Source organism: Lagopus leucura, unplaced genomic scaffold (genome assembly GCF_019238085.1).
Source record: "Lagopus leucura isolate 7727_CA_CO unplaced genomic scaffold, USGS_WTPT01 Super-Scaffold_1, whole genome shotgun sequence".
Taxonomy (NCBI): domain Eukaryota; kingdom Metazoa; phylum Chordata; class Aves; order Galliformes; family Phasianidae; genus Lagopus; species Lagopus leucura.
In genome coordinates this window covers 21,948,964-21,970,596 of record NW_024962250.1, presented here as the reverse complement: position 1 = coordinate 21,970,596, position 21,633 = coordinate 21,948,964, and the positions used below count along the sequence as shown (strand labels likewise).

The following is a 21,633-nucleotide window of genomic DNA, read 5'->3' as shown; positions in this document are numbered from 1 at the left end:
GGGGAGATTCAGTTTGGATATTAGGAAAAAATTTCTTTTCCAAAAGAGTGGTGATGCATTGGAACAGACTGCCCGGGAGGTGGTGGGATCACCACCTCCAGGGACTGGAGGTGTTCAAGAACAGCGTAGATGTGGTGCTAAGTGACATGGTTTAGTGGGCATAGTGATGGTGTGCTGATGGCTGGACTACATGATCTTAGTGGTCTTTTTCAAGCTTAATGATTCTATGATAACATAAAACAACAGCTAGGGCCCATCCAAGGCACAGCCTGGTAGCACTGGCTGGTACAGAGTTAGGGACAGCATGAGTCTTGTTGACCTAATCCCAGGAGCCATCTTTAAGGGAGTTTGGAAGAGGGTTACTGAAATCACCCTCCAGAAGTGTGCTGGGTGTCTTTCCCAAGTGGGAGGGGAAACACCCGAGGTGGCATAAAGCATTATTCTGAAAATATGAGAAGCTTTTAACTTGAAGCAGAAACCAACCTCTAATAAGTGAGAGGCGATAACCAGTACGGATATAGGATCTAAATGCTCCCTACCAGATGACAAGGGTGATTTTCATGGACATTGCAGTTTAGCTGAGTTAGATTTGCCAATTTTGTATATTACTATGATACATTAAAATATGTAATTGTCGTAAAGAGCTGCAGTGGTGCTCAGTTCAATTTTTACCTTGTGCACAGCCAAATGCGGAATAAAACAAAGTATTAAAAATGTAAGCTCAAGCAGGACTTTTTTTCCCTGAAACTGTCTGGTTTCAGCATGACAGGCCTCAGCTTCGCAGGGCCACAAGGTGCTCACAGTGTGCTCACAGCTGATGACATGGAGAGGTTTTGCAGAGCTGCGACATGCAGTGAGCAAACCACAGAAGGAGAACGCGTTGGTGTGCTGGTGCTTCGACCTGCTGCCAACGGGGTTTGTCCACGCAGCCTGCTCTCTGCGAGATGTTGACTAATGTGGGTACAGGTTTGCGAGACACGTAGTGAACTGTAATAACAAACCGCCTGGGACCAGAAGGGACTTTATGTGGTGCTTTTTCAGGGGGTTGCAACTTTTGAAGGCTTCTGGAGAACAGAGCGCAAACTTTCATTTGAAAGCACCCCCCCCGGGTTGCGGACCGATTCGGCCGCCCGCCGTCAGCGCCGTCACCAGGCCCCGCGGGCGCCCGGCCCCGGTCGCAGCCCCACCCCGGCCGGGCCATCCCATACGCCTGCCCCGACCTGCCGGGGTCGGCCCGGCGCGCGGCGAGGCCCGTGCCCGAGACGGCCGGACGAGGGGACGGCCGCGGCGCGGTGAGTGCCTGCGCGGAGCCGGGGCTCGGGCCGTCAGCCCGTTGCTGAGGCGGGGCCGGGCCGGCGCGTCGCCTAGCTGGGGCCGGGCCGGCGGATGAGGTCGGGCCGCGCTGCGCGCTATGATCGGCACCGTGCTCTGCTACGTGCTGCTGCCGGCGGTGCGGCTCCTCCGGGCCCTGCGAGGTAACCCGGCCCCGGGCGGGCGGCGGCGGGGCCGGGAAGCGGCCGGGGGGGGCGCGCGGGGCCCGGCCTTCCCTCCGCCGCTCTCCGGACGCGGCGGCGTTGCCTCCCATAAGGCGCCGCCCTAGGGCTGGGTCGGGCCGCGGGGGCCTCGGCGGCCTCCGCTCCTCGGGTGGAGGCCGCGCCGGGTCCTTCCGCAGCTCCGCCGCCTGGGCGCGGGGAAGGGGCCCCGTGCTGGCCGGAGTCGCCTTCTGAGGTGGCGCGGCCCTTTCTGCTCGCTCGGCGCGGCTCGCCGCGTGTGCGCCTCCGTGCGGTTGGGTTTGGAGGCGGGCGTTTTGGAGGCAGGTCCCGATCCTGGCTCCGAAGTCACGGATTTTGTTCTTGGAGGCTCTGAGCGTGCTGCCTCGGAGCCGCTCTGCGGGTCCCGGGGAGACCTTCGGAGACGGCCAGCTGTGAGGCCTGGTAGCCCTTAAGCACCTTCAGTTGGGTCTGTGCAGGTTTCACCTGGTTTCCCCGATCTGGCTGTGGCTTCGCAGGCCCTGGTGCTGTGTTCGTGTAGAGCCGGCCTGACCGAACCGGTTCTCACGTCTGTGGCAGCCATGGCTGCAGGCTGATCACAGCGACCGGCTGGCTGCCCTGACGTTCAGGTCTTGCCTTATAAGCTCCTATGATAGCCGTGTCTGTAAGGGTGTGTGGAAGTAAAGTGCTGGTATTTGTGACAAACGTGAGCTTCATTACAAGTGTACAGAGGGGGGTTGTGGGTCTCAGTGCTACATTTCTGATGCACGCAAAAAGCTTTCACAGAAGATACCAGCAGAACAAGCGTACAGTTATTGCTGACCCTTGTGTGTTACTGCTATGGGTGACTGCTGCAGGGGTACAGCAGAAAAAAGGGGATTTGTAGACAACAGAAATCCCTGCTTAACATCAGGGACTGGTATCTGTGTATGGTTTGTAGCAAAAGATCACTACTGTCATCTCTGATGTCGATAGAAGTAGAAAGAGTCCCTGTCATTTTCTGCTTTACACCACCAATATTTAAGAGTGTTATGTGAACAGCAGATTATGTATACATATTTATTTATCACAGATAGCGGTCACCAGGTGGCCATTAATTCTTATCGATAATTCTTCTGTGCATATATTCTCTTTAATAAGGCTTTTAATTGCTCATATCTGTCCCCCTGCTTCTTTACTTTTCATCTCTAATTACAGAACAGTTTTTCTAGCACATTGCTGTGATGTGACCATTTTTAATCATCTTATCTGAATAGTACATTTTACCAAATCTCTGTAAAGAAACTTGTTCCAAGTTGTCACCTTCAAAGCTTGGCTTCTTAACCCACGCACCCCATCAGCTAACTTGTACAGATGTGTATTTGAGAACAGGTCCAACTGCCACAGCACCTTTCAGCTTGGCTGACTGGCTGTGGTGCTGCCTGAGTGAGAATTGCACTTACTCAGGTTGGTAAAGGCATTGTTGTGCTGTACAGTTTCAGTGACTTTGACTAAAAGCTAGCTATGGACTGTGGCCTAACATTAAGAGGCAGGGTAAGTTACTCAGATTGTAACTGTTTTTCTTCAGAGAAGTCGTTTGTTTGGGTTGCTACACTGAATGGTTATATACAACAGCAAATTCACTGGAGAAAGAAATAATGAATGGGAAAGCATATTCATCTGTTTTATGTTTTTTTTTTTTTTTTTTTTTTTTGTGTATTTTTTTTTAATGGCAGATGCTTTCTTTACCTGTCGAAAGAATGTGCTTCTGGCGAAGAGCACGTCCACCCAGATAGAAGGCATCTTTGCTGCAACCAGAGGAAAGTTGGTCCAAGAAGAGCAAGAAGCCCTGCTCCAGCAGTGGCTGGAGGAAGGAGCGGGGAGTTCATCAGCCAGTGAGAGTGCTCCAGTAGTGGGAAACGTATCGGCTGCATCCACCAGCACCTGGTTAGAAGGTTCAGAGCTATTGATGAGTAGCCTTAGTGACCTGAATTCAGCTCCAGAAGTCGTGTGGTGTGCCAGTCAGCAGCTCACAGAGCTGTGTGCCTTGACTTCTTCAGAACTGCAAGATCATGCAGAGACTAAACTGGAAAAATTACCAGCAGAAGAAACAGTGGCTGTAGTAGGCAGTGCACCTTGGGCAGCTCTGGTGCCACAAGCGGATCCCCAGATAGCTGGCTGTGCCACTATCAGTGTAGAAGGGCTGAATGAAGACCCGGCAGTGTTGGCGTGGAGTTTAACAGGTGGCACAGAGATGGTGCCAACGGAGCTCCCTGCCTGGCCTGCTCAGGATGCTGTGCAATTCTGTCCTCTCCCAGCGGAAGTACCCTACCATGGTCAGTGTCAGCAGCTCTGGATCTAATTTTAGGAATTTGTATTGTAGAGAACCTGGTTAGGTTTTTGTTTCTGAGGGGAGTAGGTCTGGGCTTGCTATCAGGGAAACACTGATTGTATCAGACCATACAGAACTGACAAGATCTGCTAGTGAAAGCTATGAAGTCAGGTTTTGCCTAGGACAAGCTGATCACAGCTAGAAGTGTCTGTGCCAGTGGGCTGTCTGAATATTGATACATTACTTCCCAGGAGCTGTGCCTGAGAAAGCTCCCAAAAGCTTGTTGAGTTTTTCTATATGCTCAACTGTGGTCTTCTGTTACCTCATCCTCAGTGGCAACTAACCAAAGGAATCCAAATAAAGCATCTGAAACCCAGAGTGGATGAGAATTAGGTTAGAGGCTTAATTACCTGAGCTTAGGGAATGACATTGATATTCTGTGTCCCAGAGGAACAAAAAAATCTGGAGGCTATCCAGAATGGCTGTAATTTGGCTTTCTCTTCTTTTTTTTTCTTTTCCTTTTGTTTATTAGAGATTTTATGGAGAGACTGGGAGGATCTTTCTGTCCAGCCTTGTGAGCTAGAATTGGGCTCAAAAAAAAATCCTGTCTTTGAATTTCGTGTCATGTCTTACAACATCCTTGCCCAGGACCTGGTGGAACAGGGCCATGCTCTTTACCTGCACTGTCATCCAGACATCCTGAACTGGGACTACCGCCTTCCAAATATTTTGCAGGAGATCCAACATTGGGATCCTGATGTGAGTATGACTTAAGCCCCTTACATGTTAGTATCACTAGAATTTGAATTTTTTGTTTGATCTAATTGCATTGTGGCAGTTTTTTTTTTTTTTCCTTCTTTTCTTTAAGGGTGAGGAAAGTAGTAGGAAGAGGGTATCTACGTGGTAGCTGAATGCTGATTCCTCTGAGACTATATGAGGCCTTGTGTATACATTTTTTTTGCTGCCTTTCTTGTTTTGACTGTGTTTTTTAGCATTTAGTAATACTTAGCTAACAGAGGTTAACTTCATAAACAGCAGAAGTGAAGGAAGAAGAGTAATGTATTTTTTGGGGGAAGGGCTAAGTTTATAAGGCAGCACAGAAGAGGGGGCTCACATAAAAGAGGACTTAACGACTTTCTCTGTGAACCCTCTTTGCATGATGAATGACCTTTCGCCTCATCACTGATAAACTAATGCTACCCAGAAAGTTATCACTCTCTAGGTGGGAATTACAGGACACAGTTGCAATCGTGGCCTTTCTATTGCAGGGTTAGTATGCCAGCGTACTTTTGCACTTTCTTCCTTCCCTGAAACAAGGTAACTGGCAAATACTGTTGGAGCAAGTGAGGTCTCTGACTTCCTTCCAGGTTCTGTGTCTACAGGAGGTGCAAGAGAACCATTACAGGGAGCAGCTAGAACCAGCGTTCGTGAAGATGGGTATGTCCTGCTTTTACGTGTCTGTATGCCCAGCTCATGGCCTGGCTGAGCAGTGCTTCCCTCTTAGTCTTCAAAGCATTCAGTCTCGAAAGAACTCTTCCTTTTTATTTGAGCTGCTGGCCTCACTTCTGAGCTATCTGCCTGGACCATTACCCTTTCATTTGTAACTGACTTTTCAATTTGAGAGATCAGAGTAACAAATCTGTCCTAGGAGGACAAGGAGAGAGAAAAGACATGATTATAAATTATAGATGGTGATTACTGGGACAGAATTGGGTATAATGCTGCACCCAGAGCATTGTAACTGTATGTTAGAATAACTAAGAGTAACTGTATATAACTAGGAGTAACTGTATGGCAGAAAGTATTGCGGCTGAAGGAAGAAAAGAACTGCTCCCAAGAAGTAGTCTTCTCTTATGTGTCCCAGCACTGCTTATTGCTAGAGAGAGCTGAGGCTTAGGGGAGTGCTGATAGGGGATGTAAAATGCTATGTTACTAAGCAACCAGTGCTTTACAAGTAGAGTTGTTTACTGGCAGATGGCGGTTGATTTTTTTTGTAGTTAGAGCCTAGATCTATTGTAGAAACCAGGCTGAAAATTAACACAGTTGGAATGCATAGGGGTTGGAGAAATAATCCTTCTGGGCAGTCCTTCTGGATTGAATTGTGTTCTTCCAAATCATAGCAGGTACCTCTTCTACAAGTCTGCTATACTAACTTGCTGAATTTGAATGGAATGAGAGCTTGAGGTAGCAACCAGATTAACTTTTTAATGGATGATGGTTTCTCTTCAGGCTTTGCTTGCTTCTATAAACGGAGAACTGGGATAAAGACTGATGGCTGCGCAGTGTGCTACAAGCAAAGCAGATTCCAGCTAATCACCGTCAGCCCCATCGAGTATTTCCGGCCCGGCCTGGATGTCCTCAATCGGGATAATGTGGGTTTGGTGCTTCTGCTGCAGCCCCTGCTCCCAGAGGGTCTTGATCTGAAGGCAGTCAGTCCTTTGTGTGTCGCCAACACACACGTGTTGTTCAATCCCCGGCGGGGAGATATCAAACTTGCCCAGATGGCCTTGCTCCTAGCAGAGATCGACAAGATTGCAAAAACTGCTGAGGGTCAGTACTATCCTGTCATCCTGTGTGGCGACCTGAACTCTGTACCTGACTCTCCGCTTTACAAATTCATCCGGAATGGTCAACTTTCCTACCAGGGAATGCCAGCCTGGAAGGTAGGTGCCAGGCAAAACTGGGATTGGGTGGCTCTTTGCTGCGCGCTGCTGGAGAAGAGCAAGGCTGTATTCTTCCTCTTACAAGAAAGAGTCCCAGTATTAAACTTAATTATTCAGGACTCATCCCCAGTGCCTCCAGCAGCGCTGAGGAAAGAAGTAGATAAATGTGTGCATGTTGCTTCCAACACTGCTTTTTTTATTTCTTTTGAGCCAGACCAGTTATAAGAGTTACTTCATCTCACACCCTGGTTTTCCCTTGCTGTGGGATTTCTGTTGCTGGGTGACTGGAAGTGTGGGGGAGCACAAATCCACCAACACAACCTGAAATTTTTGTAGGTGTTTGATGTGAAACCAGTTTTGCCCATGAAATGGTTACCTATGCTGGACTCTTCAAGTGGCTACTTGTTAATTTATATCCATGCTTAGATATGTCTTTGGCTTTCATGCAAAATTATCAATTCAATAACACATGTCCACGAAGTATGTTCTGTATGGTGACTTCTAGTTAATTGAATCCATGCCCCACTGCACTGCCACTGTGAGGGCACTTTCCTGTTTTGCTCTTGGAGAATGCGTATACATACGTTGTCTATAGCTTGCAGAAGTTCTGTTGTGTGTTGCTGATGTTTTCCTCTGCTGATTGTTGCCTCTTTGCAGGTGTCTGGTCAGGAAGACCTTTCCCAACAGCTGCATTCTCGGAAACTGCTGTCCCCGCTATGGCCGAGCTCACTGGGTGTAACAGACAACTGCCAGTATGTTACTGTGTGCCGGCCAAAGAAACAGGGTGAGCTCTAGTGTGTGCTGAGTATATGAGCTTGCTGTGGATTGAGAGTCTGTGGGCCTTGCTGTCTCCCACAGCAGCTAATGCATGTGTTACATGAGGCAGTCAGCAACAGATTCTATTCTTCTGTGCTTTTCCTTGGTATTTGAATTAAATTTAGTTTTTCTGGAGTCTGTCACTGTAGCCTAGTATCTGCAATATTTCTCTAGCCTACAGCTGAGGATTCCAGGTAACCATTGCTCCACATATCTTTTATATTCTCAGGCTTGAGCTTTTGTGCAGCTGTAACCAATGTTTGGCATCCATAGCTTTCAACTGCAGGTATTTGTAAGAGCAATTTTGTGTACTGATTGCATGTCGGAATTAGAAAATGCCAGGAGTCCACTTAAAAACAGTAATTGTTCTCTACTATTTCTAAAGTGGATTCTAAAAAAGGAGGCCACACTGAATAGTTTTTGTTGGAAGTCTGAATATAAAATTTGTATTCAACCTAATTTGCAGAACTGTTCTTTCTTTTTAGGCAGACTTGAGTTTCCTTAAGTTGCGAGCTCGCTGATCTGCTTAAAAATCCCTTGAACTTACAGTGCTTCAGAGAGAACATTCTTAATTTGTCTCATCAAGGTGCTGACCATGGTTGGATGCGTTGGCTAAAGGAATAGAACAGAGTACAGTTACTGCTGTGTTTACTGATTCCTGTTGACATGGTGTAAGGGTGCTTGGTATGAAACTTGCTATAAATGTGACTTTGCTGCAGATATTTTATTTTCTTAAATTGTATTTCTGTCTGCAGGCAGACGTAAGTACAGCCGAGACTTCCTGCTCCAGTTCCATTTTTGTGATGTTGCTTGTGAACGACCACCAGAGCTGGTCTTCTTGGAAGGTGTGACAGATGCTAAACCAGGTATTAATGGGGTATTTTTTCATCTCACAACTCTCCTAGCTGTATAGCAATGAAAAACTGTTGGAGGTAAAACCTGGTACAAAAAGGGAAGACAGAAAAGTAGCATTCTGTGGCTGTATGATTATTAATTGATTCCTTAAGAGATCAGAGTATAGTCTTACTGCAGCACTGACAGTGTATCTTAGGTACCTTGGGTTTCAAACTCTTCTGTAGGCTGCATTTATGTACATCTGTCTGGAATCTCTCTACTTCTTTGCAGACCCCCCTCCATACTGGCCCAAGAACACTGCTCCAGTGAATGACCCTGATCTCCAGATGTTCATCCCAAGGTAATTTGAGGCACCTTCTGTGGCCTCCATGTTTCGCTTTCTGCAGCACTGAAAATCTGTTTGAAGTAAAGACTGAAATAATTGTGAGGGTCCACTGAGATCCCAGCAACTAGGTGATATTCTGGCACCATTGGGTCGATGAGCTCAAGAATGAAAGGAGTGGACAGGACTGGGTATTGGATATGAGGTAAGCTCGTGGTCTGCTTTGTGCAAGAGGAGTACATAATTCCAACTGTCTTTCTGTGTACGTGTTTGCAAACTCAGAAATAGTTTGGAGAGTTGTATCAGTAAGGGAACTTCCAACTTCACCTGTGACATCAGCATGGGGACTTTGAACTTTGTACTGCAACACTGAGCACTGCATCATCCTGTTTCCTTTCTTGGTAAGTTCTGGCTGTTCACTTGCAGGTCTGCAGGTGTTATCCGGCACGGCCTCAACCTGACCTCTGTCTACAGCCATTTCCTGCCACAGAGGGGACGCCCGGAGGTCACAACCATGCCCATGGGGCTTGGTGCCACTGTTGATTATATCTTCTACTCAGCAGAGCCTGTGATGAATGGAAACAGAGGAGGTGAGTGTGCCAGAGCAGGGTTTGTCCCTATGGTGTTGGAAGAGGGCTGTGAGGTGTAACATAGTTTAGCTCTGTGGTGGATAGAGCATTTTAATAATCTGGGGTAGATATATAGAGTGTAACTTTGACTGAGGTGATGCACAAAGCAGAAGCAACATATGCTCAGATATCTTGAGAAGACAGTGTTTGTCTTCCTTTTGGAAAAACTGAAGCTGCTCAGGTAAGGTTCATGTAGACTTCCAAGGAAGCCAGAGCAGAATACATTCTTCTTCCTTTGCTTAACTATTTGCGCTCCTGGTAATAAGCAGTACTGAGTCCTTAGTTCAAGGCTTGGACTTTAGATCTGACCGAGACCGCACGTCCTCCTTTGAAGGAGGTGACTCTTGTTAAAATGCCAGCACATCTCTACTACCTGGAATGGGAGTTAGGATGATGGAAGACTGCATGTAAATGCATCTGGGAACTGCCTTGGAGCTGGTTTTGGATTATATCAGGATCAGCTTTGGGGAGGAGGTTAGAAACGAAGAAAATTAATTCCTGCTCAATGGGGAATTTGAAACTATCTTCAGGACTTAAGGGAAGTTCCTTTCATTCCACTGTAAACAACTACCTTGTGAATTTAGCATATACTGGATTTGTTGTGCCTGCAAACATACAAAACCATTGAACTGCAGCATTATAGGATGCTCACTGCTTTCATATCCAGGCTCAAAAGTGCATTCAGTGTTTGTGCAGGTTGTCTTTCTTCATCAGTGAAAGGATTGGAAACCACTGACAAGCATCTTTCTGCAAGTCTGTAGAGATTATCTGCAGCATCAGTCTACAGCTGCTGTTTTCTTCCACTTTATCAGGTCGCAGGCTGTACAGAGATGGAGTCCTAAAGCTGCTTGGCCGCCTTTCCCTTCTCTCTGAAGACATCCTGTTGCTGGCAAATGGCTTACCAAATCCATTTTGTTCATCTGATCATCTCTGCTTGCTGGCTAGCTTTGGCTTGGAGATCTCCAGCCTCGGAGAGGGTTAGTGTTGGTTCCCTTTGCCTAAAGAAAATATATTCTGAATATAGCTGTTTCAGACTCTGGATTTACAAGCAGCTTGCAAGAAAACTCTTTTATTTGACATGCCCGAAGAGTCCCTTTCTGCCCTCATGCCCTCACAAAAATACGGATGAGTCAGTTGGAGCCCTTTCTGTTGGTATTTTGTGGGTCTCTGCAAATCTGTGTTTCTGCACAGTTGTGTTCAGGCATTATCATCTCCCAAAGGGATCCTTGTTCCACAGCTTAATTTAGCAAATGTTTTAGTGCTGCAGGAACCAACCTTGCTCCCATGCTTGTTCCTTGGTAAGGTCTTCAAGGACCTGGGAAATACAGATGGATTGCTGTCTGCTTCTGGCTACCAAGCAGCAGGGCATATGTACACCAACATTCTTTCGCACCAAAACAATGTTTCTTTTAATTTCTGAATGATAGTATATGAAGCATGGTCTTTAGGAATGTGATGCTTCTTTTGAGAGTGGATCTGCTAACTGCTTAGAAATAGGTTTTTCTTAATAATGGTAAGGGCTGTATTGCTGGCAGTAGAGCTTGTGTAGTTGAATAATTTCAACAAGGTCATCCCAGTGAATGTCAGGTGAAGAAAAACAAGGTAAAGCATGACAACTCCAGAGGCTGTATCTCTGGAGGCTCTCAAAAGAGAGATAAAAATTGAGAATGTGTTAGAGGAAGCAGAAACATCAAACAAGACAGTTGCACGTATTGTAAATGCCCCTACCTTCCTCTGTGTCTTCTAAATTCCGTTTTACCTCTCAGGGGACAGAGAGCCAACTGGTAGCAGCCTGCTGGGCAGGCTATGGGCTTTCTGGAGCTAGCCACGCTTAGGTAGGTAGGACCCATTGGACTGGCTCTTGTCTCTGAACAGATGCTGTTTCCTTGGAGGCAGGATTGTCAGTCTCTTGGTATCATCTTAATGTAGTTTTCTCAGCTTGTACAGTACAAAAAAACCCAGAACTGTACCTGGTCCTGAGGCAGATTGCCTTGTTTAGTCTGATTTTTGGTGCTCAGTTTTGCTGTGAGTGAGGAAAGCAATATGGGACAAATATTTCTAACCTTCTGTTCGCAGATGAGGCACAGAAGTCTTGTCCTGCCTCAGGATTTTTGAGAGGGTATGAAAAGACTTGAAATATCATTTGCTCTTTCTGTGTTATACTGGGGGATTTTCATATTCTAAATGTTACTTTCTTTATTGAAAAATAAATTTTTTCTAATTTAATGAAAAATGCAGAGTAACTGCAGCACCTTGTGCTTCTGGCAGCTGAACCCTTAGAGGAGTTGCTCAGCAAGGCTTTGCTGGCTGGGATGTGAAAGAGGAGAATGTGGGTTAGCTACACAAAATAGTAGTAATGAAAATAAAGGGCAGGGGTAAGTGTGTCTAGCTGTTGTCTCCCATCATATCCTCACATCCCAGAGGTCTATTTGGCATCAGGGTTTATCTTGCAGAATGGTTTTGGGAACCATTCCCCTCTTTCCAAGAAAGCAAATACTGTTGATCCTTTAGAGCTTATTTCTGTGAACTGTACAAAAGATGTGGGCCGTGTGCTCTGTTCTGTTCCCATACAATTCTTAAGAACTCTGCATCCCCTTCTTGCCCCTGCTGCATGGTTTGTATTTGCCTGGTGATGTGTGGATGGCTTTTGCTACCCCAGCTTGGATGCTACATGTAAGAGTCTGCACAGTGAACAGGAATCTAGAGGTAAATAAGTCTGCAGCTTTGATCATCAGAAATTTCAGAGTTAATGGTTCTGGTGTGGTGCTGGTGTTTGTAATTGGGGAGGGATGCTGAGCTGTGTATTTTTGTGGATGTTTTTTCTGAGAGTTGCTTTAATTTCTTTAAGTACTCTCTGATTTTATAATTGGTTTTATTTGTGCAAGGGGAAGAGAAAACAGAAATCTGTGCAACTGAGAGCTTTATTTTTCTGCCAGGCTGTTTGTATGTTGCCAGATAGCAGTCTGGTTGCAGATGACTCCCACCAGCTGGTAACCTTGTGAAGGAAAACTTGAGACATTGAATGTTTAAAAACAACCGGCCAAAAGCAAAACAAAAAACACTGTGACAGGTAGGGCTGTCACTTAACACTGTGACTGTTGGCTTTGGTTGTAACTGCTGGCCCAGTCCGATAGCCTGTTAGTGATAGGTGTGTGTGTGTGTGTGTGTGTGTGTGTGTAAGTCCTCCTGACCCTCTGCCGCTTTCCACTCAGACCCAAGAGATGTGCACAGTTCCCTGTCAGGTGAGCTGGTTGCCCAAGCACCTTGACTCTCCTGTGATGTAGCTGAGTTTCAACATCACAGATACTTCTTCTATTTCATTCAAACCAAAGACTTGACTTTTCTTTTGGGTAACTTGCATGAACACAGCTCTCAGGGAGGCTTTAAGTTCCAGCTGTTTTGCTGGAAAATTGGTTTCACAGGTCAGTCTAACACTTTGTTTTTCAGTATATGTGAAATTGTATGGTATGGACTCGAAATAATTAATTTGCTAAACACTGTGGATATGGAGTCAAGTGCTTAGAAACCCTGGGACGGTGCCCAAAAATCTCCTGCTTCTCTCTGAAGGTTGGAAGGCCACCAGTATCCTGCATCTCGCAAAGCCTTGGCTCACACATTTTCTTGGGCATTCATAGATTAAACTGTTTCAGAAATGCAGCTCTAATAGTTGATTGTTGTGTTGTTTTGATCACTGTTCCTAAAGCTCTGGTGTAGACTCCTACAGACTTGACCTGTTTCAGGAAAGAAAAACTTCTGTTCTAGAGCAATTCAGAATTAACATCAAATGGATCTGGAGACCTTTGAATGCCTCTTGATGTTGGAGGCAAAGTTTGTAGATGGGATAGATGGAAATAGTCCCTGCCACTAACACAGCAACTATTATACAGTTGTAGGGGAAAACAATGTATTCTCTGATGCTTTGAGAATATCACATAGTGATATAATAAAGGACTGTGGTAATCAGCAACTTGTGATGGGAAGCAGAATTAGGATTCCAGATGTAGCTCTTAACACTGTTTCTTGACTGAAGCGTGTAACTAGTTGTCATTTACATAGTTTTCTGATACAGAGAAGCCTGGAAATGGCTATGAAAGTGGAACATTAATATCTGCTATAGCCAGAAGAAGGAAGTGAACTACCTATGTCATCTTTGTGGTAGTGATGTAGAGCTCAGGGAGGTTGGTACTTATGGAAAGGGGTGCCAGAGATCACTGGCAGCGTGTGTAAATATCTGTTATGTCCTAAGCTGCACGAACATGCAGCTGTAGAGGCAAACACAGATTTAACAACAGCTTAGGTTGCACCACAGCTGCTAGGCCATATTTAATTTTGCCATTTAGATAGAAATTGGACTTCTCTTTCTTGGTCTTAAGTTTATCACTTTAGGAAGACGCCCTTTGTGATCAGTTCTTCCAAAACATATGGGATAGGAGGAGTAATATGCAGTATAATTTCTCTAATTTCTGTCTTTTTGTCAGAAAATGAACCTTGGCTCCTGCTTGAGGCCTTCTTTTTCTGTGCCTTTTTCTTATGAGGTATCTTTCCAACAGCTGTTTTCCCATGACATTGGATGTAAGATCCAATTATCTTTTAAAGTTACTGATGTTTATTTTCTTCAGTGGTATTTTTTTCACTTAGAAGCTATGGGAGAATTATTTGGGGCTAAGTCATATTAAACTCTCAGTATTTTAATAGTGTCAGGCTGTAAGTGGCTTCCTCACCCCTTACCTGAAGAGATTAGCGGGAGGAGTGGGAGCTCTGAAGCCAACACTTAGATAGGAGTAACTCTTGTTGTAAAAACAAAAAAATCCAAGACTTACTGTTAGTGCCCTGTATGCAACCTTCTTTGTAAGGCATGGGAAAACAGGGCCTTCATTCCTTTCCTTTAAAGAATCTTCTAGAAGACCTGAGAAAAGTTGAGCATCTCAGAGATGCTCTTTTAAGGACAGATCAAGGCATGCTTTGTGCTCCTACTGATTCGGAGTGATGTTCTTAGTTAGCACCTTGCAGATCAGAGCTCTGCTAGAGTGCAATTTCTCCTCCCGGTTTTTACCACCTTAGTAATGAATGTTTGCTGTATGTACTGTTAGGACTTTGCAGACAGTCAGCGTTCATCCAAATACTGATCCTTTCATTAGGCTTCCTGCTGTGCAGGTTAATTGAATTGCTGTCCGTACCTGACTGTAGCTGCCTGGGTCGTGGTGTTTTTCATAGCGCTGTCACTGAGATGCAGAAGGTGGATGCTGGCTGCCACTGGCAGTACTGCATGATGTTTCAAAGTTTGGTACTGAGTTTCTGTAAGAGAACTCCCTGCTGTAACAATAACAGACACCTGCCTGACCAGCCGGCGTTTTTCAAGTTCCTTGCTTTTGTCAGTTGTGTGAGCTTGGCTTCTGCTAACGTGAGCTTTCTGCCACTTTCCACTGAAAATATCTAGTCTTGAAGGTCTTTTTTATTTGTTTACTTCATATCTAGCCTGCACATTCCTGTGCTCTAAGGGAATAGGAATGCTGTATAGTGGAGCTGGAATATTTTTCCTAACTGTGGTTACACAAACACAGCAACTTTGAAGGTGCTGAGGTGGCAATGAGTGAAAAACTGAACTAGAAGTTGGCATGCACTAGAACAAAAGATGTATTTGTTCCATCCAGTCTTTCCTTTTACACACAAAAAAGACTTAGCATGAAGCCTTGTTGTTGGATTTTTTTAAGTCTGCATTGATAGTCTGCTGCTTTCTCCAGCAGTCTTAATTTTATTCATTTACTGACCACTTTTAGCAGCTGCTCCTGAACTGGGAATTGAATGCAGCCCACCACCACCACAAAAAAAAAACAAACAAAAAACCAAAACAAAACCAAAAAACAAAAAAACACACCCATGTAGGTGTCAACAGTTTATTGGAATTAAGATGAAAGTCACTGCCAAAATGAAAATACAAACCAGGAAATCCAACTTAACTAAATTAATTGAAGTTTGTAATGGCCTCTTAGCCAAAGTATGTCATACACCTTTCCATAATCCTGTACTCCTTGTACATGTGGTCCTTCCGAGCTTATTTCTGCTTTTTCGTGGGTTTCTACATGCTTCTGTGCATGAGATCCTTAAATTTTGCAGTCTTGGGCTTCTCAGCATATTAGATGGCAGTGCTTTTTGGTGATGGTGTTTTATTATTTTTAATTAGTGCTTTTAGCTGCTTTTCCCAACAAAGGTTTTTCACTGATGTCCAAGTAGTAAAATCTCTAATTTAAGAACCTAGAATTGCAGGAACTGTCTTATTGGGGGACAGCCTGATAAAAGAGTTAGCAGCAAGTCTCACAAGGATCTGAAGTAGAGGTGTATAGAAGTTGCAGTGCTTGATTATTTTTTGCTATTATTAAATGCCTAAAGATCAATAACAGAGCATGGAACAAGAACCTTTTTGCTGCCACTGAAGTCTGTCATCTTCTGAGCTCAGACACAGACTATAAAGTCTTATGATGTGATTACTTTCTCTTGTCTGTTCACACCACCTATGAGGTACCATGCAATTACTTCCCCTTGAGACACAAATTGTTTGTATAATTAACTTAGCTGAGAGAGACTACTGTGTGTGCCATGCTTTGGAGTGACAGGGTAGAGGATGTTTATTGCCTTCTTCTGCAGTTGCATATACTGTAAGCTTGCTCGCCTACATTTTTATTACTCATTTCCCTAGAGAAGGGGTATGCTATGCCTGAAAGATGATAGCCTAAATAAAGTTGGATCCCACTTGCTGGGGAAATGTACTGAATGTTGCAGCTGACTGTCCTTTATTAACCCAGAATTTGTCTGAGAAGCCCTGGTGAGGTCATTAGTCTGGAAGGCCACTAAACTACAGTGCTTAAACAGAATTGCTTTTCTGGCCAGGAAGGGAAGCTTGATCATATGTTGAAGAGTAAAATAGAGCAAGCAGAGGCTTGCGTTAACTCTTAGAATATTGACTCAAGTCTAAAATTTCTCCTGCCTCATCCACTAACTTTATTTGTGCAGCCTTGCAGATGGCAGCTTAGAAGAAGAATATGAGTTTAAGCCTTTGCCACACAGCCACAGAAAAACTTCTTCCTGTCTGGCAGCTGCCTTTGTGTACAAACATACTTACCCTTCAGATGCTTGCTGAAGAATGAAGGTCCTTCTATGGCTTTTTTCCATGATACTGCAAAAGCATAGGACATCTATACATAATTTGTCTGATACCATCACTCAGTGTTGTGGTTTTGACTTCTCAACTAACTGACAAAGGGGAAGTTTAAATCAGAAAAAAAGACAGCACAGACACTGTGTTATCTCTGTACAAGCTGACAGCAGTACAGAGGCAGTTTTATTGTCTTAAGTGTCAAAGGAAGCAGGAAGAATTATCAACATGAGGGCTATGGAAGTGCAGTAAGAACTAACTCTAAATAAGAGTTCTGTGCTGGCTACATAAAGACACAGAACTACACCAATTAATTACAAAAAGACACACATGATATGATTCTTAAAGAAAGAAACCTTCCATTTTTTCATTAGTTCTGAGCTGTATCAGTGATAGATAGAGATGTAAATGGTTTTGGAATGCCCTATCCTATGCTAGAGTGGAACAGTGATGTGCATGAAAGGGGACCACTGTGGCCCCATAGCACCAACTCAACCCTGGCCTGGAGGGAGACGCTCTGCTCTGCAGAGATCATGGGGATTCAGTCGCCTTCTTGGCCTAATTGAATTGCTTGTGAGCAGACAGAGCCAGGGCACCACTGAAGGAGAGTGCTTGTGATACAAGTAAACACCTGCTTGGAAAACAGACAAAAAATATTAAATTCCCTTAGGAGTTCAGCTTAGCTGTAGAGGAACCATCTCCACCTTGCTCTGGCAAAGCAAAAACCAAGCTAGGATACAACTTGCTTCCATAGGTTCAGTTATTAACTCCATAATACAGGTCTTAATATTAATAGGACAACAGTGCAAGACAACTAGAATACATGGTATTATTTCAGCCAGACTTGCACAGTACACATGGGACACAGGCCCATCCTGCTTATATTTAGCACCTGATTATCAGGACCCCACTTGAAATACTTAATTTAGAAGAAGCAAGTGGTTAAAGCAACCAGCCTCCTGAAGTAATTCTTGAGAACCACTTGAGCAGGGTAAGGCGCATCTGATCCAGACCTGCCTTTTGGCAACAATAGGGTTCTTCTGTTAGTTATAGTTTCTTAAACTGCAGTTTAAGGACAGTTATGTTTCAGTCTGTACAACATCATGTGAGCCCACCTTAAGGGATAGGCACCTGATTAAGGCTTCCACCTGAAATACTTAAAAAATAATTAAAAAACCCCCCACGTTAAACATCTGATAACAGTAACACACTACTGTATGATCACAAACTATGTTCCAACCACAGTTCTGGAGTCATTTATTCTAGTAGGCATCCAAGCATACTTTGTACTGACCCATACAGTGGCACACAGGTAAAATAGTCATAGTCAACTGAATAAAAACACTCCACTCCCAGCTAAAACACTTGCTAACATATCTTAAGTTTCTAAAGACTTGTTTAGCTTTTCACATTTTAAAAGTTAAAAACAAACAAACAACAACAACAAAAAAAAACAAAGGCCAGTGTGTCACAGACTGATGAAGACTTGATCCCACTTCTCAGTATATGATGCTGAGTGACACCATGGCAGAAAGTTCTTGGTTTTGCTCACTTATGCTTTTATCCATGAAAAAAAATTGCAATTGGCTAGCTGTCAAAGGGACTTCTCTACATAAAAATATGAATATCTCCTCATTTCAAGGTTTGCATTATATTTAAGATAGTTTTGCCAGTAGTAGGTCAGCATTTGTTCCAGTCGCATCTTTCAAAGCTGACCTGGACTTCACATACAACGTAGGCAGTATCTATCCAATCTCTGTATTGGAGGCAGTTCTACAGGATTCACAAGGGCTCGTATGCAGAACAGACATCGGGGGGGACCTACTGAATAGTGAAGATTTATACCCCAGAGCTAAATGAACAATCATGTTAATATGTAACATTAAATAACTAATAGGACTCCTCAAGAGCCATGTTTTTTATTCAGCAGGCACTAAGGAGTACAAGTTACACCCTACATCCTTGTTTGCATTCCTTTCCTGCAGTTGTAAAGGCTGCAGAACTGTGACAAAGACTCACCTCTAGCCTTTTTTTAACAGATAAAGGCAGACAGAGCAGAAGCCAGAGTAGCTGGATGAGGGAGCTGAAGTGCAGAAGCAGGGTTCATTTTAAACTGTGGCCTCAAGTTTCTTAGGGCATAAGTCTGGGTTGCACTAATCCTCTGTGCCACGGGACAGCTGTCTTGTTTGTTAGCAAGGAAGCTAAACTTCATATTGATGTGATTCATCTTGTAATAGAGACTATAGGGAACAAGAGCAGAGCAAGAAGGGGAAAATTGGGCATTTTCCCTTTCATTGCACTCTGTTGAACTGGAGATACAGAGCAAAAGGCAGGGCTTCTTCCACACAGAGAAACAGAAGGTGGCTTGAAATAGTAACCCCTAGTGTCTGTTCCTGTGTCCATCCTAAGGAGTCGTGGATACTAGATACATAAGAAGAATTAAATGACTCCTAACGTACATAATTGTGCAACTAAATCTTAAAAGAGGATATTGTCTCTGGCTACAGCTGGTGAGTGCTCTCAAGGATGAGGATTAAGAGACCTTGAACTCCACCTGTCATTCATTCTTTAAACATCCACTTCCTTGGTTTTCTAACTATTGGCCTCAGTTACATCCTGCAGGAAAGTGCTTAATTAATGGGTCAAACAAAGCATTTTGTTTTTAGCCACTCTGCCCTGGTGATCTAACACTGCTTAGCATCCCTTTTGCTCACCACTTAGGAAAACATCATTAGCATGCAGCTCACCCCTTCACTTACCACATCTTTCCTGAAGTTTTCTCCCACCCAATGCACTTCCCCTTCTCTCCAGCTAAAAAAAAACTCAGGTCTGTCCAGCTATTAAATGTGCTCTTTATGAAGCTCCTAATTATTCTCAAGCTCTCCAGTTATTCTGAGTAATCTAACTTGCCAATCAGAGTCATGGTTTGGATGCATCCTAGTTTCATGCGACTTAGGTTTTTTTCCTGGATTTCTTCTGCTTTAATAAAACCTGACATTCAGTTTCCTTTGATGACTGCTGCTTGCGTTTATTATATAATTCACAGTGGCACCTGAACTTTCAGTCTGTTGCATAGCAAACAGTAGGCAAAGGCAGTTTTTGGCTTCCAAATGATCCATGTTATTTACAGTTAGCCGTGGTACCTTTACAGCTAATATGATTGTTAGCACTCAGATGCTAAATACGTTAATTTACAGCCATAGGAGTGAACAGAGGATGGATTCAACAGGCTGCTTGGCTTGCTACTGCCATCTATTTTTAAGTTGTTGCATACAGCTGGAATGCAAGGAAGGGGGCAGGTGTTGCACTGCAGTGTGGAAACAAATATCCTCTTCTGCAATAACCTTATCTTGAATCAGCAGCAGGTTATGCCACCACCCCGTGTACCATCATCATCATCTTGGTGATGCAGCAGAGCAGAAAAGTACAGACTACTAAGAGAGTTCAGAAAGACAAACTGCATGGTACGGATGTAGCGCCTGGCAAGTTACATCACAGTTAAGGATGTACAATTAGGAACCTGTAAGGCCTGAGTTAAATCGCTTGTGGGTGGTGCTTTGAGGATTAACACTGCTTTAACTTGGCAGAAGATCTGATTTGTTTGGGGATAAGAACCCATTCTCTGCCACCAGAATAGCACTGCTTATGAGTGTGGCACAACTATCCTGCAACAAAAAAAGCCCTGATGGAGCTGAGCTCCATCATGGTTCTAATGAGTCCACAGGAAAGCATAAGCCCAGTTCTAAGTTATATACTTAGTACTTCAGAAGCTTAGCTCCTTGTCAGTTTTGTTGTAAAATGGGTCTCAGTTTCTTTCCAGGACACTGCAACTCTCAGGCACAAATTTTGCATCCCCAGATCAGTGTACCAGATCACTGCAATGGCACACTGTTCTGATTTATGCCAACTCCAATTTCCATGTCTTAGACCTCTAAGAGAGACCTGACAACACTCCTGATTTCTGACAAGCGTTACACAGCGTAATCAGCAGTAAAACACTCCAGTCGAAGCTATAACCAGGCAGAGGTCCAGCCTGACCCTTGGGGGAAGGTTTGCTTAAGTGGTGCTGTTAAATACTGCAGCTCTCCAATGAGCCAGAACACAAGCACAGCTCCAGGACTGGGATGGGAAACAACTTTCAGGAAGCTTGATGCTGAACTGGTAGGAAAGCACCTACAACCTCAATGAGCAGGGCTTCCTCCCAACAGGTGCCTATAACTAGCACTAGTATCAGTGAGGGAGAAGCATGATCTATGTGGAAAGGAAAAACTCTTGCAAAACCTGTTGAGATCAATAAATTCTTCTTTAGGTATTTTATCTTAAAACTTACACTTCAGTGACTGAAATGCCTTCCATAAGCTTTCAATTTAGCAGTCGCTACAAGTTACTAGTAAGACTGATGAAGAGATGACTTAAAGTTCAGGCTGCCAGCCAGTCCCAGCCTCCCCTGCTGGGATGATGGATGTTTCTGTGCCTGCTTTCACATGGCAATGGCTTGGCCATATCTCGACCCACTTCACCACAAAAAGGACATGCGGCAGCAGCTCCTCAGAGTCACAATGACTTGAGATTATTATCTGTCTACTCCCTCAGAGCAAATGAAATGTATTGAAATAGGATTAAACATATAAGATACAATTTCCCCAGATGAAGATGAGGCCCTTACACGATCAATAATGAATTGGGCTGAGAAAATTATGCCCTCTCACAAGAGCATTGCTTTCAGAATGACAAAACCAGGAGTTTTTGCACAAGATGTGGGGTCATCTCATTCCAGCATCACTCCTTCCTCTGCTCTGCATAGGCTCAAGACTTGTGTGCAGATAGGGAAGAAGTACTGTTGAAGAGATGCTTAATCTTACGTGCTGTCAACTCAAAAAATTGACAAGTCCACTGATCCCACTCACTTCCTACAGTCCCTGCAGCACACTCTCACAGATGTACCGAACTTTTTATTTCTTTTTAAAAAAATACTTATTTCAGTGAGTTAAGATGGACACCTCTTCCAGAAACAGGCAGGTGAACCCTTTGGGACCTATAGGATCCAATTCTGGGACTGTCCCACTAGAAGGTACCTGTAAGACCAGCACTCTGTTCCATTCCCGCTCCCCTGTCCCCTTTGTCAGAATTGCAGCAAGTGGATCCAGGTCCCAGCTGTGGCCAGCAAGAAGTCTGTAGAGCCTTTTCACACCCGGATTTGGTACCCATTGAGATCTGGCATGGCTTTGGAGTCAGCAGGCTTCTTCTCACCAGATGGCCTGTGTGTAGAAAGGGTAAGAACTATTCAGGAATCGTTTTTCTGGTCAGGAGAGCCCGCACGTACAGATGCTAGCACAGAAGAAGCATATAGGAAAGCTTCACAGTTAACCTATGTGGCTGAAGGCATGATTTTTTGAT

At 44.3% G+C, this 21,633-nt stretch overlaps 2 protein-coding genes across 4 annotated transcripts in view; one reads left to right on the top strand and one right to left on the bottom strand.

Moving 5' to 3' along the window:
• The first annotated feature begins 1,392 nt into the window (after positions 1-1,392).
• On the top strand, positions 1,393-17,415 carry ANGEL1 (angel homolog 1). Of its 2 annotated transcripts, none has more exons than XM_042868510.1 (10): positions 1,393-1,475; positions 3,206-3,805; positions 4,334-4,560; positions 5,169-5,238; positions 6,031-6,464; positions 7,122-7,248; positions 8,036-8,146; positions 8,406-8,475; positions 8,884-9,047; positions 9,899-17,415. In XM_042868510.1, the coding sequence occupies exons 1-10, from the start codon at positions 1,412-1,414 to the stop codon at positions 10,066-10,068; spliced, it is 2,037 nt and encodes a 678-aa protein (XP_042724444.1). In that variant the 5' UTR covers positions 1,393-1,411; the 3' UTR covers positions 10,069-17,415. The 2 variants fall into 2 exon arrangements, with proteins under 2 accessions (XP_042724444.1, XP_042724437.1); XM_042868503.1 differs by having other exon boundaries at positions 5,145-5,238.
• The window catches only part of VASH1 (vasohibin 1), a 14,736-nt gene continuing 9,480 nt past the window's right edge, over positions 16,378-21,633 (bottom strand). The window contains exons 7-8 of one of the 2 annotated variants that reach the window (XR_006178302.1): positions 21,312-21,494; positions 16,378-18,060 (exon numbers count right to left, since the gene is read on the bottom strand). Coding sequence is in view for 1 of the 2 variants with exons in the window: in XM_042868518.1 (XP_042724452.1) it covers positions 21,422-21,494 (73 nt within the window). In the remaining variant the exon portion in view is untranslated. Of the gene's footprint in view, positions 21,495-21,633 lie in introns of both variants that reach the window. The other variant, XM_042868518.1, reaches the window with a different exon arrangement.